The sequence below is a fragment of the Fistularia commersonii genome, chromosome 15, assembly GCF_037954325.1.
Source record: "Fistularia commersonii isolate RoL2024-O1a breed Wild chromosome 15, RoL_Fcom_v1.0, whole genome shotgun sequence".
Taxonomy (NCBI): Eukaryota; Metazoa; Chordata; class Actinopteri; order Syngnathiformes; family Fistulariidae; genus Fistularia; species Fistularia commersonii.
In genome coordinates this window covers 2,618,631-2,637,467 of record NC_141298.1, presented here as the reverse complement: position 1 = coordinate 2,637,467, position 18,837 = coordinate 2,618,631, and the positions used below count along the sequence as shown (strand labels likewise).

Genomic DNA, 18,837 nt, shown 5'->3' with positions numbered 1-18,837 from the left:
GAGAATCCTCGCAGTGAAAATTAGGGTTAATGAACCCATGTATTTCTTTTAATGATATGCTGTGACACTGAGTTGGTATAACCAATTAGGGTTACAGTGTGTGATTGGCTTCAGGATGTATCATAACATGCTGTAACTACATTATATATTATCTAAACATGTTGCACAATTGTCATCATTTAATAATGGGACCACAGCATCATTTTTAGAGCAAATCGCAAAATCACAACCCTGGCTTGCCCTCATTAAATTATGGCAATACATCCACTGTCCTTGCTCTGTAGGTAAGGCGCTTATCTGCAGTGTAATTGCTGATATTAATCAAAAAAGGTTGAAATCTGGAAACTCATCCTAATAACAAATTCTCTGGTCATGCTAATTGAGTGTCGATAAAGCACTCGGCTTTTTCTTTTATTGATTGATTAAACCAATACGATGTTGCGCAAATGTTAACTAGCCTCTTTTCTCCCTGAAGAATCAGAGTTAGGGAGAGGCTTGCCAGGGAGGAAGGTCGCCACCAGAACCCAGAGTTGGGAAATGTCACAGAATCCCCAGTACACCCGAGACAATTCCCGCACCAGTCCCACTCCTGTGCTCACTACAACACAGACCCAGCGGTTCCCCAGCAGGTCTACTCTCACCACCACCACCACCAGGCTCAGGGCGCCCATCCTGGGCTGCAAGATGAGATGTGCGCTCACCCCGGTTACCTGTCCATGACCTCCGGTGCTCAGGCCAGAGCTGCACAGCAGGAAGAACGCGAGCAGCCGGACAGTGTGAAGACAGAGGGTCTCCTGAGGAGCAGGAAGGCGGTGCTGCCCTCAGAGATCCGCCGCAGGGAAAGGAGCACCGAGGATCCAAGAGGACGGTGGGAGGCGGAGCTCCGCCCATCCAGGATGCCTGCAGAGATGGAGGATCCTCCAAAAGCGGGACAAAGAAGCAGAAGTAGATGGGAAGAACACGCCGAGGCCCCTGGACGCACAGAGCACACAGCCCATCCTCCTCGTACTCTTTCATCCGAGGGCAGGTCCAGAGAGAGGGAAAACGCCATATACATCCACAAAGGGGTGTCCGCCGCTCACATCCAACCCAGAGCAGTGCATGCCAGCCCAGGAAGCTCCACCACTGCGAGCACGGCGGGGAACCACTCGGCGTCAGGTCCGACGGATGCACCCGAGCCCAGTCGCAGGGGCCGGCGCCGTCCGCCCGCGGATCAGGAGGGGCTCAGGGAGGCTTTCGCTAACCAGGAGAGTCACCAGGACAGCCAGGTGTCTGTAGCTCAGCTCAGGCACTCCTACTTGGAGAGCACCAGCACCCCTCCCAGCAGCCGCAGAGCCGAGCTGTAGGTGGAAAACCATTTTGCCGCCACTGCCATGGATCTTGCTAATGCTTGTTAGCTGCTGACCCACTAACAAGTTTGAATTAAATGCACAGCGATCAGAGTTACTAATTGCCTAAAACCACCCCGCTATGATTGCTTTTTGCCCTTAATTTGCGCTATGATGTGTCTGAGTAGCAAATGAAAAAGGCTCTTTTCCCAGAAGAGGTGAATCAAGGGTAGCTGGACTCAATATAGGATGGAGGAGGATTCCCCGCTTCTGGCTAAGACCTTGTTCATTTCAAAAACGTCAGTATTGAGCTTGGGCGTTAACCAATTTGCGCATTAAGGTCGCCCGTCCAAGAAACGCAAATGTTTGTGCACTGTGGCAAACATTTTTGGGCATCTGGTCCATTTTTCCACAGGCATTTTTTTAAACCAGTCAGGAAATACCTCTATTAAGTAATTTCAAAATAAAACATTATGATTGCTGATTTAATTGACCACCTCATGGCAATTCATGTGTAATAGGTGAGTCTGAAAAGAGGGACACAAGACGGGTCGGTGGACACACACTCACGCACGAAAGTAGCAGAATAACTGAAGAGACGGCCACTATGTTAAAATAGTGTATTGCCTGTTGTTGGAGTCGGCAAGCCGTCTGGGGACGGGTGTTGACGTCAACTCATAAAAGCATCGATAACTGGCCTTTTAACAAATGAATGTCGCTTTAATTGACTTCAACATTAACTTTGATATAGCAGTTCTGAGACTTGCCGCTGTCAGTCCAACCGTGAACACCGTTGGACGAAAGGTTTTGCATTTTGGGAAAACTACCAGCGTCCAGTTGCCCTTGTTTTAACCGTAAAGCTGTTAACGGAGTGACTGAGGATATGCAAGCCCGGTTGTCTTTTGAACACTAATATCCAGGCATGAAGTTGTTCTCAGTCTTAATCCAAAACTACAGACTATGATTAACTGGTAAAACCTATGTCTCTGTTTTGATTATCTTCAATTTGCCACCTGTCCCACTTTTTCTCTTCCTCACACGCTGTATTTTCTCTCTTCCTTGCATTCTTTCGCTCCTTCTTCTCTTTGGGCCCTCCAGTGGGCTGGAGGGGGATGGGTCACTAGTGAGCTATGAACCCCCTTGGAGAGGGGAGAGGGACAGGCCGCGAAGGCCGCGGCAGTATATCTACCCGGGGGAGAGTAGAAAGACCTCAGAGAGGTTTAGGACGCAGCCCATCACATCTGCCGAGCGCCAGGAGACTGATAGGTACTCTTATGTACTTGAGGAAAGCATGGCTGAGTGGGGGGGGGGAATGCTGAGACCCATCTGCTCCCGCATGCTGAAGTGATTTCATTCATTTATAGATTTTGCATTTAGCAATGAGTTGCATGAGCAGAATAATTGTACGTGTGCACACACACATACACATTCAATTTGCCCCTTACGTTCACAATGTTAGCAGGCAGGGAGGCTTAAAGGCCAAAGGTCCCTCTACTAAGGGCCTGGACCAACAGTGATCACATGTGACCGTGCCGAGAAAGCATGAATCGGTATTTGTTGGTAGTGACTCCCTTAGACTGTGGAACCTCCATAATGCCGTCTAATTCTCCAGCTTAGTATGCTTTCCGTTTTTGTTTTTTTTTTCTGCTTTTCATTCCCTCTCTCTAATATTTGCTGTCTCATTGCAAGCGCAATCTACATCTTTACCACCCCAAATCTCCCGTTTTCCTCGACCCTGTTGTGCTTTTTTTAAGATTGTTTGCTTTTCGGGACGTGACTCGCAGGATTTGCGGATTTGTAATTTGTTTCCCCCTGCTTCTTTTTCACAGGTCTTGTGTTATTTCAGACCTTGCATCCTCTGAAGGTAAGCTTTTTTTTAAATAATTATAATCTAATCAGTATTGTTAGAAAAAAAAATGCAGACAAAAGTATTTGAGTATTCAAATGAATCCTCAGATGTTAATTAGTTTTACTGTTATGAAAGTTGACATTTCATGTATTTTAAAACTAGTTCCAGATAGTGTCCTTCAAAATGTTTGGTGTATTTTTAATATCTGATCTTTTTTTTTTTCTAATTTATATTTTATAGTTTTTATCTATAGTTTTTATTTCTGACACGTTCCATCATTTACATGATCGAGTACATACATGATTACAACAGCTGCTCCTCATCCTTATATTTATTTAAAATGTGTGTTTTGTATATTTGGGGGCGGCGTGGTGAACCAAACATTCTTGGTTCGATTCCCAGCTCCTCCTAGTCTATCCGGCTGCTCCACTGGCACTGGTGCACGGAAACCTGCAGCTCATGGTTCATCCATGATGGGTTAATTGCAGAGAACGAATTTTCCCCACAGGGATTAATAAAGGATGAATTATTTCTTTTGAGCTTTTATTTATCTATATTCAACATGACATGTATGTTGTCTTAAATACAGAATGAATCAATCATTCCAAACAGAACTGGAAGTTAAGTAAAAAGGATATTTTATTGGAAACTGCATTTTGTCAAAAACTCAAGTTACATTGCGGAAATTTATAGTGGTAACTACTGGTCCTTACTCATAGTATCCCCGCTTTAAAGTTTGGTTCGATGCAAATTACATTTGATTAAGGTTAAAAAAAGAGATGGTTGCTGATGTGATTTACAGCTTTACAGTTAGAGCTGACCACGAAGCTGGTTTATATCACAACTCTGCAAACAGATGTGAGCATGGATGCCAAACACAAAATAACTTACATTGCAACATCTTGGTAATTATACAGTAACATGTTGAATTGTTTTCATAAGGCCATTACTGTTGCACACTGCACACTATGAGCACGCAAACACAGATTTTTGCACCCCCCACCCCCCCAACACCACCACTCAGATTATAAAGGAGCGGAGCTCAGGCACAGCAGCAAATAGTTGTTGGGTGATGTAATCTCCTTGTGCGGTGCATGTGGGTGGTTGCATGTGTGTGAATGTGCACGCTCTCACCTGTCTAGCCCTGCAGACTCCACGCACTTAGGTTGCCTATAAGTGTTGATAATCTCTTTGCCCCCCAGCTGTAGCAACTTAAGGAACTTGGTCATGTGAGTCTGTGAACGCTTACTAATGGGGATGCTGTTGCTTAGTTTGTTGATGGTAAAGTAGAAAGAAGGGTAAATCAAGTGAGCAGCTGAACATTTGTTTTTAAAAAGATATGGGAGCATATAATTGAAAAAAAATCTGTAGAAAAAAAAACACTTGCAGTTGCCTATGGACATCATAGAAAATGTATTGTATTTTTGTCTTATTTATTTATTTCTTGGGTGTGCAAAACAAAGAATTTATTTATTGGGTTCATATTAAAATCACTTCTCAAGCAATTTGTTACATGAGTTGACATAGTAATTTTTCAGAGTGACCCAAAGTGTGGCAGCAAATTTACATAACTGACGGCCAGCAATGGTGACTAATGGAGTAGACAAAGAGTGCACACAATAGTGTAAATCAAAAGCTTAACCACAATCCACAAATATAATGATCCTTTTGAAAGTTAAAGACCCAATAATTCTTGATATTACAAACTCTACTTTCATGTGATTTTTTTTTTAATAAGTTCTGGAGCTGCAATTAATTTGATGTTAAGATGACAATTGACCAAAAACAGTAAAATTTATATATTGTACAAAAAGATATACATTCATTTCATGAAATTCTAAGAATAGGTAGTTTATTATCATTTTCTAATTTTCACTTCGAAGTTCAGTAAGTCAAAATAAAGAAGATAATACCCCTGCAGCCGTTTGAGATAATGGAGGATCAAGTACCCCATACATTGATTGAGGTGGATGTGGACATGATACAGTATTACACCTCAAACATATGTTTATACACACAGACACACAGACACACACACACACACACACACACACACACACACACACACACAGTGTCAACTCCACATAGCCAGTTTATGATAGAACAGAGCATGTGGTAAATATTTGTATGCAGAAGAATGTTGTTTTTTTCTACTTAAAATTTAAAACACATTGTGATTAACAGTCAGATAAACTAATAAATAAATGTTCAAAAAAAAAAAATCACCTCAATGATAACGTGGATAATTATATGTGTGCGTGTCTGTGTGTGTGTGTGCGTGCGTGTGTGTGATTAACCGGTGAATCTTTTTAAAAAGGCTTTGATGTAACAAGTAAATTGTATATTTTTATAATATTAAATTACATCAGCTAAGGTTTGCCTATTGCTTCATGTATACAGGTGTTATGTGACGGGTTGGAGAAAAATTTATCTTTTTGGCTTAATGGCAAATTTAATTTGTTTTTTTTCACTGTCGTGCAGACACCAGACCGGACAGAATTCTCCCAAAATTACGAATACAGTTATTCATTTTGAATTGAGCGTCATCGTGTGTCTGAGAAAATGACCCACCAAATTGTAAAAAAGAATTAAATACGGATTATATTTAATTTATTGAATTTTCTCATTTTACCCTTATTGAACTTTTGAGTTTCTGGTTAAAGCCCAGAATGTCCCTTTTATCTGGTTAATCTGAATTTTGTTTTTTTTTTTACTTTTCTAAACAGATGCGAATCACAGTAATAGGAATACGCAGCTCCATGATTATGAGAATTATGTATTCTGTATTATATAAGTGACACAGGTCCCATGATTTTGTTTTTGTGAATTGATGAGGGGGAATACACTAGTTTTCCACACAAACAACAGTGAAATAGACCACATTGTCTTGTACTTTGTGATTGTTGTATGAATGACTTTAGGAAAAATGGATATCAACATTTCAGATTTACAAATGTAACGTAAATAAGCATGCCAAGTTCCTGATTTTGTCCCTCCTCTTTCTCCTCTGAAGCTGATGAAGAAAAGCTGGATGAACGAGCTAAGCTGAGCGTCGCAGCCAAGCGCTCTCTCTTCAGGGTGAGTGTGACTTTCCACCTGCTTGACGGTGCATTTTTTAATTTAATTAATTTTAACCTTTTTACAGCTATGATGACATGCTGTGAGTGAGCATCTGTGAGTGTCATCACAGAAACGGTCAACTTTTCCATCCGCTTCCCTGTCACTGACAAGCAGGTCCCGATCAGGGGAAAAAAGGAAATACCATGAGGCTAAATAGCACCAGTGGATCACATCAAATGAGGGGATGGTTAGATCTTTGCTCGGATCAAAGATATCATCTTCATCAATGTAAATTATCAATTGAAGGCTCAGGCTTTTACCTGTTTTGATAATCCCCAGGTGTAAATTGGAAAACACCATAAATTGGATTAAGTACCACAGCTAAAGTTTACAGGATGTCAAACTTGGCCTATCGAACTGGAATGGATAAACAGTTTTTTTCGGAACTGAGCCCGATGTTGCATTTTTCAGGAGCTGGAGAAAAGCATCGGCTCTGGTGCGCCAAAGCCAAGGTCGAGGAATACCGCCGTGGACAGAAGGTTAAGACGGACGCAAGATCGATCCAGAACTCAGCCTGTCACCACCGAGGAGGTGGTCATCGCTGCCACGTAGGTCTACCACTTATGAAAATTGGTCGAGTTCGGAGAGAGAAACCAGGAAAATTCCTTCTCTGAGCATCCAGGCTGCGGGCCTCAAGTCATATTTTATTTATTTAGCGCCAAATCACGAAACAGTTGTCATGCGACACTTAACGCAGAGCAGGTCTTGACCACATTCTTTAAAATGATTGAGAAGGACCCAACACAACCCTTCCTTCCCCATGAGCAAGCACTTGGAAACAGTGGCAAGGAAAAACTTCTCTTTACGGGGCAAAAACCTTGGACGGATCCCAACTCAATATATGTCGGTCTTCTACTTCGACCGGTTGCAGTAGAAATAGAGAAGGACAGAGATATAGAAAGCGAAGAATCCAAAATGGGATCCACTGGCTGAACTGCTCGAATTTTTTGTTCCTCTAACTGGACAATAGTGCAATTGTGTAAAAGATTTGTTTGAGTGGGAAAGATGATAAATTTAAAAAAAAAAAAAAAAAGAAAGAAAGAAATGTTATTTATTATGCTTTCATGAAATCAAATTTTATTCCAGTGTGAAATACCCTCACTGTAAAATTAAAATAAATCCCAACAACTCTTAGTTTAAATTGCTTGTTTCCTGAGACACCTATGGGTCATCTTTATTCACACTGTCTGTACTCCCTATCACCTATGTGTGTGTGCATGTGTGTACGTCCTCGTCCACTGTAGCAGTCCCTCATACGCGCCACAGGCTGCAAGTGTTCACACCGCCGTAGCGCGCGTCTCAAGCCCCACCCTCGTGTGCAGCTCCCTCCAACCGTACAGGTACACACTGCGTGAACATGTGCTGGGCCGCTCACATCAACCCCGCCAAGTGTGTGACTAACAAGAGCGATCGTCGCCGGTGTATTGTTCTCACGGCGGATCTAACGGCGTTTTCCATGACGTGAAAAGTGACAGCGCTGTGTTTTCTGATGTTTTGGTGCCCTCCTGTGCGGCTGCAGGAAATTGCAGGATTCTATTGGATGCTGTAGTTGTGTGATCAAACTTACCGTGCATGTTTTGTGCAGTGGTTCGGTCCTGTGTGGAAACCCCGCTGGATGTCACCACCGCGGTTATCCGTTCACCGCTTCATCTGCCCGCAGCATGCCACTTACTAGCTTGCATGAGCCGATCAGAGGTATTAATTTTTATTATCTCTTTTGTCTTTCCTGTTTCATCCTCCTGTCAGTTTGCAGGCGTCCTCGCAGCACGCCACCACTGCCCGAGAGCAGCCACAGGAGACGGAGACCGGGGACACCAGGCAGGCGCAGGCCTCTAAACGATCACCCACAATGGAGAGAAAAGAGCAGAGTCATAGTAAGGATCCAGAGGAGCCCGACCTGTGCACGCTCAGCCTATCAGAGAAGATGGCGCTGTTCAACCGGTTGGCTCAGCCGCCCACCAGGGTCACCCGCACCCGGAGTGACACGCGCCAGCGAAGGAACAACAGCCGCTACCAGACGCAACCGATCACCCTGGGAGATCTGGAGCAGGTAGGGGAATGAGCATCAATGTTTGGTACTAGGCGACGTCAAATCAAATTCAAGCTGTCAAATTTTTAGAACATGAGGGGAGTTCAGGTTGTGGAATTTTATATGACAGTTTAGAAAAGGAAATTTGAAAAAGAGGTGGGAAAGATGAAGGGGGGGTAAAACTAACAAAAATGGGTTAACACAGTGTTCCTGTGCTAGTATTTATTTTGCATGCGAGAGAACTTAAATATAGCTCAGAAGATTTTCACAAGTATTAACCCTCCTGTTGTCCTCGGCTCAAAATGACCCGCCACTGTGTTGGACACAGGGTGTATACAGAAAATTAGGACAACAGGAGGGTTAAATAATAGTGCCTTTTCTATTTAGGCCCCTTGACCAGATGCCGGTCAATCACAGAGCCGCATATAGAGACATCCAACCATTCATTCTCATTCACACATCTGGGCAGTTTACGGTCTCCAGTGAACCTCCGTTTCTAAACCTGCCAGTCATAGTTTTAGTTTATGCAGGTTGGAGGTCAAATCCCCTTTCCAAACATGTCTCCAAAAACCAGACGTCAAGAAAAAAAAACCCTGAATACAATCAAACAAATACAAGGCTAAAACCCCTGAGTCATGGTGTCACATTTCCTTAACTGCTGAATGTATTATATGATTCCTTCTAAGGTGGTTATATGCTTTTATGGTCTGACAATTGACGGATCTGAGAAGAACAAGAGAACGATTTCCTTGAAAACTGGGAAAAAATGCACACAGTATAATTAGATTCAGATTACATAATAGTGAATGAATATGTCATAAAGTAGGCATAATGATAGGCCCCTCCACAAATGTATTCATGCATACAGGTGGAATATACAAAATAAAGATCTACTCTTAGCTCTGAATGTATAAACCGTATTCAGCTTAATGTCAGTAATGTCTATAGTTCGATACCCGATATCCCTTGCTGATCCAGAATACAAATATGTGAACCGAACGAATTAGCATGTCCGTGTTTCCGCTCCAGGAGCCCTCCGACATAGACAGCAGGGACAAGCAGGACCTATGCGAGGGTCCAATAGAGCAGCGCCACGTAAGGTTCTTCTTATAAATCCACTGCGGATGCCTGTGACACGCTGAAGGCTGACACGAGAACTTCTCAGAAATGACCACGCATTTCTGTTTATCATCACACGCTGCAAATGTGTGTGTGCGTCTCCACGGTGTGTGATTTCATCCTGAATGGATGGTGCACGGCCAGCTTCTTGCACAGATGTGACTCACGAGGCGCTCGATGATGCTGACGGTCGTATTTCACCCGGGGGCCGAGGTCTTGAAAGACACATGGGGTGTGTCCGCGGTGGAGGAGAGTTGAGCGGTCTGATCACCGCTAAGTGGGGCGGAAGGGTCTTTTTGTCAAAGGCACGTGCTTTGCGGGAGTGGAGGAGTGTTTTTTTCTTTCTCATCCTTTTTGTACTTTCCATGGATTTAAGCTGCTGCCCTTTGATTGTCGCTCAGCTGAAGTGTCGGGTCAGTCCACATGTGTTGAATGTAATGGGAGCCCAGGCCATATTGTGTGTATATATGTGTGTGTGTGTGTGTGTGTGTGTGTGTGTGTGTGTGTGTGTGAGAGAGGGGGGCTTGCTGGCATGGCTTTGTGATGTGGCCTGGCCAGCGAGATAGGCTGTCTTTTGAGTTTCAGGAAGTGGAATGAGTTAGACAGGCGGTGACTAGTCAGCATGATTCCCCTCTCTTCAGTGTGTTTATATGAGCGTGCGTGTCGTTTCTCGACTGACCCACTTCTTTGCTTTGTGTTTACTCTTTCTACATCCTGGTTGAAACAGCTTCAGAATGGCACAAGGTACTTCCCCTCCTCAGCTGCATCCTCCTCCTCCGCCCTGAGAGCCGGAGGCACAGTTTCCACCGACCACGCAGGGGACATTCACATAACCCAGGCGGCAGCCCGGGCCGAGGCCGCTGCTCCCCCGCCCACCGCCTACCCAGACGTGCAGGCACGGAGGGCCCAAGAACCCCCGGTTCCCTGTCAGAGGCAGCCGCGCCGGGCCGTACCCTCCAGGGAGGAAGGCGCGACCCTAGGGGGAGGGAAGAGCACGCTGCCTTCTCCTGAAGGAGCGGTCAGACAGGCAGCCCTGCCCCAATCCCTGACTGGAAAACAGAGAGGGGAGGAGGAAGAGCAGGAGCAGCAGCAGCAGCAGCAGCAGCAGCAGCAGCAGCAGCTGGCCCAGCACTTTTCAGAGAGCCACTTGTTACAGGAGAGGCAGGAGCAGAGGAGCTATTCGAAGGAGGACGTAAACTACTTTCACAACCAGAGGAGCAGGGCAGCCGGCGGAGGTAAGGCGCATATTTAGAATCAAATCATGTGGTTTGAAAGTAATTGCTGTGAGCATTTTGTCTGATTTGTTTATTGAGCATATTACTATCTTTGATAGTAATCCATTGATTGACAAACCTAGTAAACATGTCAATGGTCATATTGTTTATGTCAACAAGAAAATAAGCATTTTTTTTCTTTTGTATGCTCACCATACCTCTATAATGCTAAACCTGGGTATTGTCAGTATTGCAGCTCTAAGCAGAGTTATTCATTTTCTTAAGATTTAAAGTAAAATGCAATTTAGTGCTTTTAGCTGCTGTAGGTGTGTTTTGCCACCTAGGTTTTCTGAAATGACAAGTTTTTGCACCAGTGCAGTGTTTTCTATGTGATTACATATCTTTAAATGTCATTCAGTCATAATTCTTGGCTTGTGTTGTCTGTGAAAGTGTTTGTATTTCTGGTGTCTGAGCTTCCGCCCATATTTGCGAGAGAGTGATTTGGACTGTTAGTACAGGCTTTGAGAGTGCAGGAATCAGTCAGCTGAACCAACAGTGTGCAAGGGGTGTGTGACTGTGCGGAGTATAGGGATAGACGAACAGGGCGGCATGGATGAGCGGACAAAGAACAGGAAGTAGGCCTGCAACAAAAGTGTTCCTAGCGAGCGGCGTGGGCTATTTGATGAAATCTGTGTCAGGGGACGGTCGAGGCAGGGAAAAAAAGGAGCGTGCCCTGCTTTCCACGGCTGATGAGAACCACTTGTGAGCGTGACCGATTTTCACTCCTGCGCAGGCTTTTTGACGCTGCCGCATTCGCCGGCCTGACACGCCACCACCGATCCCCCCCTGAACCAAATTTCAAAAACTATTTGTTTGCACTGGTTTTTGTAAGGTTTTGTTTGTAATATTTGGATAATTGCTTTGCCCCTTTTTGTTTCACCTCTTTCACATTTCCTGCTGATTTTACATTTATAAAAATTTATTTTAAGCCTCAATTATTGATGATTTTACAGAGCTACGTTAACTGGACAGTTATACAGAATCCAAGCAGGAAAAAAGTACAGCTGCACATCTTTGAGCCCCTCCCACTCAGAAGCCATTTAGCCTCTGTGGGAACTCTTTTCACAAAGCTACCGTTATTTCAGTTTGCTCCCTTTTCCCTGTGCATCGCAGAGCTGCCGGAGCCTGCGGCGGAATCATCCCGAGCAGCAGCTGGTTCACCAAGGAGCTTGTGTCAGGCTCCGGGGGCGGACGCCATCGGACCCGCGGCCTACCTGCATCAGCCTGAGGTGGAGGACGAGCAAAGCAACATGATGACAGCGAAGCACATGTCCATCAAAGAGAGGTGAGACACCTTGGAGGGCTACAGGGGATTCATTTTATTTTGTTTTATTTTATTTTATTTTATTTTATTTTTCTGATTTTTGTTTTATTTTATTTTATTTTATTTTATTTTATTTTATTTTATTTTATTTTATTTTTTTAATCTAGTGTGTGACTGTAAGAATAACACTTATTTGAGCACCAATGAGCTTGAAAATGATGTCTTTTCATGGGGTTCTTAGAGTTTGTTTCAGCTACTACAGCTTCAGTTTCCATGAATATATTGCTAGTTAAACTATTTAGAATACAGCAGTCTTACAGAAAACATTGGCTCTCAAAGTCACACACTGATTAAGGATATGTTTGTGTGTATTTGTTCTTTGAATTTCACCGTTATTTGGTCTTTTTTGACAAAATCCTGTGACAGGAACTAGAAATTCCATAAATTTTTCAAAGGTCGGATCAGCGGCCTAGGGTCAGAATTAATTATGTCTTAAATGACTTCACATAGAAATGAGTTTAATGAGACACTCTCCCCGGTGACCTCAAGTATGTTAAGCCATATTGAGGCAACAATGTGTGATGTTAACCTATCAGTCTATTTTATTTTCATTAAGAATGGAGGTTGGGCCCTGTGTAAGGTAATCTATATTGATGTAGATTTTACTTTAAATTAATTAGTACATTACTAGCATTAAATAGTCTGGCATTGCTTATAAAAAAAAAAGCCAAAATCTCTGGTCTTCCTGCTGAAATTCAGCAGGAGACGCAGCGGGAAAGTGTCCGTTCAACTGATGAACGGATACTGGATTCCACAACATGTGAAAGTATTATATAAGTACAGTTATGTCACAAATGGTACCACACCCAATCTGGAAATTTAACCGGTAACTAGTTTAGACAGTGATTGGTATCCATTATTGATTTATTACATAACTACATGACAATACGTTGTTTCAAAGCATTCACTGGCATCCATTTAAGTTCCTTCATCTTTGGATTCATTGTATATTAGACTCAGATGGCCACATCTATTCAGTGTAGATTTCTGTCCTTTTTTTTTGCCTCATCCATGGTGCTTTGGAGCCCCTGAGGCAGAATAACTCCTCTCCCTCATGGGGTCAGAGAGGGCACAGCCAACAACCCATACCCCTCCCCTTTAGGTCCTGTCTGCTGCCCTTTCAGACACAAAAGCGTCATATATTTTTTTTTTTGTGGAAATGTATGGTGTTATTTAAATGAATTTTGAATTCCCTTCCACAAAAGTTTTCTTCCTCCCCTGTATATAATCCTACCTAAATATGCCAAAAAATACAAACGCCCGATGTAATTTTTCATTTTTTTGTAAACTGGCTTAATCCAAAGACTCCTCCAGCTCCATTTACTCCAACCGACATCTCTGAGTAACAGTTACAACTAACTGTAACCAGCTTCTTCACCCACAGCCCGACAAACATCTGACTGCGGCACAGCGGAGTCCTTTGGATAGCGTCAGCTCTCGTCACTGTACAGACTCATGCTTTTTGACAGTGTCGGCATGTGGGAACAAGCCTGTGTTTTGTCAGTGGGTTTTTCTGGCATTTGATGGACAGAGTGACAGCCTCCAGAGAAAGAGGGATCATTTCTTAACCTACTATGGACTTGTGTGTGCGTGTGTGTGTGTGGGGGAGGGGTATCTTGCATGTTAGTGTGTGCACACACACACCTTAAAGTTACTTCTCCAGAGAGTATTGTGCGCATTGTTTCTCACTGGCTTAAGCTGAGTGGAATCGGAAAGACAGAGGCTCTAAAAATCTGCTATGCTATTTCGGGTAATAAACTAAAAATAAATTATGTTTGATGCTTATTTATGAAAGTAACTATTTAAATAATCAAAAAAAGATGAAATGCTGTGGCAATTTTTTTTTGCGTAGCAGAGAAAATATTCTGGCAAGCTTTCAAACAGCCCTTCAAAGATAATTTTGGAATATGTTGCTGAGCAAAGTATCCAGTTTATGACAGCGTCTTTATCACACTGCTTATCTCCTTGTAGTAAGATCTAGGCCCTCTGAATTAGGAATTTTAAGAGCCATATGATTATCTATCTCTCTCTCTCTCTCTCTCTCTCTCTCTCTATATATATATATATATATATATATATATATGTGTGTGTGTGTGTGTGTATATATGTGTGTGTGTGTGTGTATGTATAAATAATTATATTATGTGTTATTATATCAATAGGCGTACAGTTTATACATACCATTGTATGGATCAGGGGTCAGGAACCTTTTTGACTTGGAGAGCCATAAAACCAAAATATTTCTAAATATTATTACATTAAGAGCCATATAGTATTTTTAACGTATAATAAATGAAATAGGTCGTACTTTTAATGCGATCTCTGGTGCTGCATGGTTTTGTTCAAAGTGCCGCTTTACATTTGACCGTCTTATCGATGCATTTTTATCGTTTCATATTAGACATAACGCTGATCCTGCGGATCTCCACAAATGCAAATTGCTCTGTCCACGCAGCCTGGAATGCACGGTCATCGTCGTCTTTTTTTTCTTCTCGCCATCTTTTCCGTTACAAAGGAAGCGAATAAACTAGTTGGCTATCTGATAAATCTGATTTCTTTACCTTACAATGACCCGGAAGCTATTGCTTCCCGACCTGACCAATGGGTGACCCGTGAAAATTCATCTTCAAAGCTAATTTCTGTTTACTTTAAAGTGACACAGTACAATGTAGAAATATCACAAGTATTTTAAAATCAGTTCCAAGCTATTTTTTTTTTCCTACTCAAAATTGTTTGGAAGCCATATGCCGTCACCAGAAGAGCCATATATGGCTCGCAAGCCATAGGTTCCCGACTGCTGGTATAGATGCAAAATTTCTTGTATAGATATACCATTGTTTTACATGTGTGGTCCTTGTACCTCTTAATTAGTTCTCTATATATTGAGCATACGTATATATAATCTATAAACAGTGTGAATTGTGTGACACACAACTGTACTGTGAGTCATTATCTTATTAAAAACTAATTTCCTGGTTTGTGAGCAACGCTCATACAATTAATTTATTGAAAGCACAAGATCTCTTTATTTTTTCGCGTGGGTGGACCGCGCCTTTGGTTTGATCCTCCAGAGTCCCTTGTATGAACTTTATTTCAACTTTTTCTCCCATCTCCTCTCACTTCCTGTCCTTTTTCAGAGTCGCCTTGCTGAAGAAGAGCGGTGAGGAGGACTGGAGAAACCGAATCAACAAAAAGCAGGATGTCGTGAAGGTCGCTGTGGGCGAACAGCACACCCAGGTCTGGGAGGTGGAGCAGGACTTCAAGAAGAAGGTAACCACCTGAGCTGCACATTCACTGTTGGCTTAACATCAGTCCACCGTGTCATTGCACCTCTCACTTAATCTCCGTATGCACTCAGATCATGTCGAGGAAAGAGTTTCTGCCAACTAATGCGCGTTTCAATCACCGTCCGCTGCTCTTTCAAAGCCTTCCTTTTGAGGTTCATGCATTTTAACTTGTTTGAACTGTCATCCGGTCCAAGTAGGTGTCCCTAACAGTGCGGCGTGATATAATTTTTCAACCCAATTTTAGGCTGATCATTATATGGAAACGTTCTTCTTTCTATTTCTTTCATGTCTTTTTTTTTTTTTTTTCATCTAACGTCACACCGGTGTCAGCAAGCTGACTAGATAAAAAGTGATCTAAACAAGAGGCTCTGTGTTATCAGTGTATGCACGCACCAAGATCTCTTTTTCATTACATTCTCATTGCATTTTTTTTGCAAGCAGCAAGAGTCCATCTGTATTGATCCAAGTCATTGGAGTTTAAATGATATCCCATAGTACTTGGATTAGTTGCATACTTATGGTGCGCACACAGAATTTCCTTTGTTGGAACAGCCAGGCTGATTCCTTTTTTCATGAAGCAGGGACATCACTTGCAGTGAAAAGATTTGACCAATTGTAAAACTCAACATTTAACGCCGTGTGAATGGGAACGTTTGTCAGCGCTGTAGCCGGAATGTTGAACATTAGATTGATGTTTTGTATGCTGGGTGACGCAGTGGTTAGCACTTCCGCCTCACAGTGAGAAGGTCCCCGACTTGATTAGGGAAGGGGTCCTGTCTGTGTGGATATTGCATGTACTCCCTGTGTCTGCGTTAATTTACTCTCCAAAAATCCTAAAAAAAAAAAAACATACAGTAGGGTATTTGGAGACCCTGAATTGACTAGATGTGTGATTAAGAGATTGAATGGTTGTATGTTTCTATATGTAGCCCTGTGACCGACTGGCGAGCAATTCAGGGAGAACCCTACTTCTAGCCCAATGACGGCTGGGATAGGCTGAGTGCAGGATAACCATTATAGATAATGAATGGTTGAATCAATGAATAACCCATTCATCTCAAATGGGTCGCTGATGTTTCTCTTGAATTCACTCTATCTCTGCTTGCTTGATTTCCTATCTAAAACATGACCTTGCACGGCTGTGTGAACCTTGTGTGTTCATTTTTGTGGTTTTAATGTGTCACCAGACCTAATCTCACATAATGCATATATTTAAAAAATACATCATGTATTTTATATATATATTGACTTAACTGCTTGCGTTTTGCATTCGTGGCACCCCTCATTAATGTAGCCCACCCCTCTTTTTTTTCCATTTTATGTTGATTTTATTCTTGCTGTCACACAAATGTCAATGACAGTAACAGCTGAGGGCATTTTCTCAACCTGTTTTATTTACTCCTGTGGAATTAAATGGCTTGGTTTTGCCCTCCCTGTAGTGCAGTTTGTTTGGGCAGGTGTGAGCAAAGCAAGAGGGTCTTGGTGTGTTTTTGCCGAGGGGACAGTGTGAAAGTGTGAAAATGCGTTTCACTGTGTAACCCAGTTCCTGTATTTGACGCATGTTAGATACATTTTTCATGTAACCACTCAATCTCCTGTTAACCTTTGTCTCCATTTGCATGTCCTTCACCCTTTTTTTTAAGATAAAACAAAACAATAAACCACAATCTGTCCTCTTCATGTGAAGTGTCTCCGTATGTTGGCATCCCGGGTATGTTTTTTTTTTGAGGATGAGGTGGGTGGGGCTGTGTTTCGTAGGGGTTACCACACACACACACACACACGAACACACCTTTCTGTTTTGAGTAACGCTCTCTTACATCGGTTGTTTGCTTCTTAACAGTTTGTTCAGCTCTACCTGCACATATTTTAATTTCAAGAAGCCAGGAAGGCCTGTGTTTTGACACGTGCAGTTTCTAGATGCCTCTTGACATTTGTATTGTTTTTTTTTTTTCTATTAAATAAACCATGTATTGCAGCCAGATATAAATTCTTTTAATCAATGCAGGTGTTTGTGAAAGTAGAGGTCATAAAAAAGGAATGCTCAGTGAAGAAGCAGCTCAGACATGTCTAAACAGTGTTATCTAATGTTTTCGGGTCCAAGTGAGCTTCAAAGACCATGTTTTCTTCCACGGCTGCTTGTCTGTAGGGCGACGAAGCACTGATGATGATCGATGAGTTTGCTGTGTCCGACCAACTGTGGGTAAGGCCAGTGTGCACAGACTTGAATCACACACACACACACACAGACACACACCACAGGCCACAGGTGCAGTATTTATCCAGAGCATTTAAATGAAATTGTTCTTAAATTGTCTTGGCTGATGTTTATTCACATGTGCTCTTGATAAATACATTCTGCAGCTGTGTGTGTGTGTGTTTACATGTGTGTGTTTGTGTGTATGAGGGAATATATTGGTGTTGGTGGTCTGTGGTGTGGGTTTACTGTCTTGGTGATGGTATGTGTCTGAAATAATATCATTTCTGCTTGACAAGTCCACTCACTTGCAGTATTATTTCACAAAATGAATGTGATTTTTTTTTTTTGTGGGGGGTCTGGTTGCTCTAGCAACCATCACTACACAACATGGATTTCCACCGCCTTGCTTTAAAGCTCTTTTCATGTTCAGTGGATTTTTTTTCTTTGTCTCCCCACAAGTTAACAATATAACTAGCTGACATATCTCACCTGTGACCAGCATTGATGTCAAAGTACTGAAAAACACTGTAAAACCCAATCAACCAATCAACTCATACATCCATAGTATGCTAGTTGTCAGGCTTTAGTCACAATATGTGATAACCATTTTCACTATTAGACATTAAACTTCACCTCGTGAGTAGGACTCAATTGTGATCCCTAAAAAAAAATGGGGGAAAATTTAGAACCCATAAACTAGTTTCCCTTGAATCCCGGTTGCGGCTGTCTTAGTCCTCCATGTCTCTCTCTTTCCATGGCTTTCATAGGAGCCAGTCTTTGCCTCCACTCTCTCCTCAACGACCGAGCTTCCTTTCCATCCCCGTTTGCCAGACGAGTCGGCGAGCCAGGTAGGGAGTGGCACCAGAACGCTGGAGCCTGCGTTACGCTTGCTCTTTGCCAGCCTTCCTCAATAATTGCCATGGAAACCATCTGCAAATGACCAACAGTGTTACTTTGTGCTGGGTTTCTATTAATACCCGCAACGAAGAGGGAGGCTTAAGAATCGTTGAATGTTTTTTTTTGTTTGTTTGTTTGCTTGTTTTTCCTCACCCATCGCAGAAACGGCATTATATCCTTTCAACACGTCTTCATCCTAGCAGCAAAACTGCTATGGCAGCAGCACATAACTACAAGTGGACCCCCCTCCCCCCCATATCCCTGGCAGCCTGATTCGTCTCATGGCTCGTCCATTGCTTTGGCCTGCGGAGAAATTGCATGGCTGTCGCCTTGACTTTTCTCGCCCGAGTGTTTAGCTGTCAACTGCTGTCCCTTCATGCCATTCTCATATCTTCATCCTCTACCTCTCT

At 42.7% G+C, this 18,837-nt stretch overlaps 1 protein-coding gene across 28 annotated transcripts in view; it reads left to right on the top strand.

Moving 5' to 3' along the window:
- svila (supervillin a) overlaps positions 1–18,837 on the top strand; it is a 58,537-nt gene that overhangs the window by 21,156 nt on the left and 18,544 nt on the right. For 11 of the 28 annotated variants that reach the window (XM_086160658.1, XM_086160633.1, XM_086160654.1 and 8 more), the window contains 13 exons: positions 476–1,342; positions 2,427–2,594; positions 3,158–3,192; positions 6,191–6,255; positions 6,709–6,845; positions 7,542–7,637; positions 8,044–8,347; positions 9,356–9,421; positions 10,173–10,680; positions 11,833–12,004; positions 15,181–15,313; positions 17,480–17,533; positions 18,298–18,378. In XM_086160658.1, the coding sequence (XP_086016784.1) occupies positions 476–1,342; positions 2,427–2,594; positions 3,158–3,192; positions 6,191–6,255; positions 6,709–6,845; positions 7,542–7,637; positions 8,044–8,347; positions 9,356–9,421; positions 10,173–10,680; positions 11,833–12,004; positions 15,181–15,313; positions 17,480–17,533; positions 18,298–18,378 (2,686 nt within the window). The remainder of the gene's footprint in view (positions 1–475; positions 1,343–2,426; positions 2,595–3,157; positions 3,193–6,190; positions 6,256–6,708; positions 6,846–7,541; positions 7,638–8,043; positions 8,348–9,355; positions 9,422–10,172; positions 10,681–11,832; positions 12,005–15,180; positions 15,314–17,479; positions 17,534–18,297; positions 18,379–18,837) is intronic. The other 17 variants (XM_086160651.1, XM_086160650.1, XM_086160647.1 and 14 more) reach the window with 9 other exon arrangements.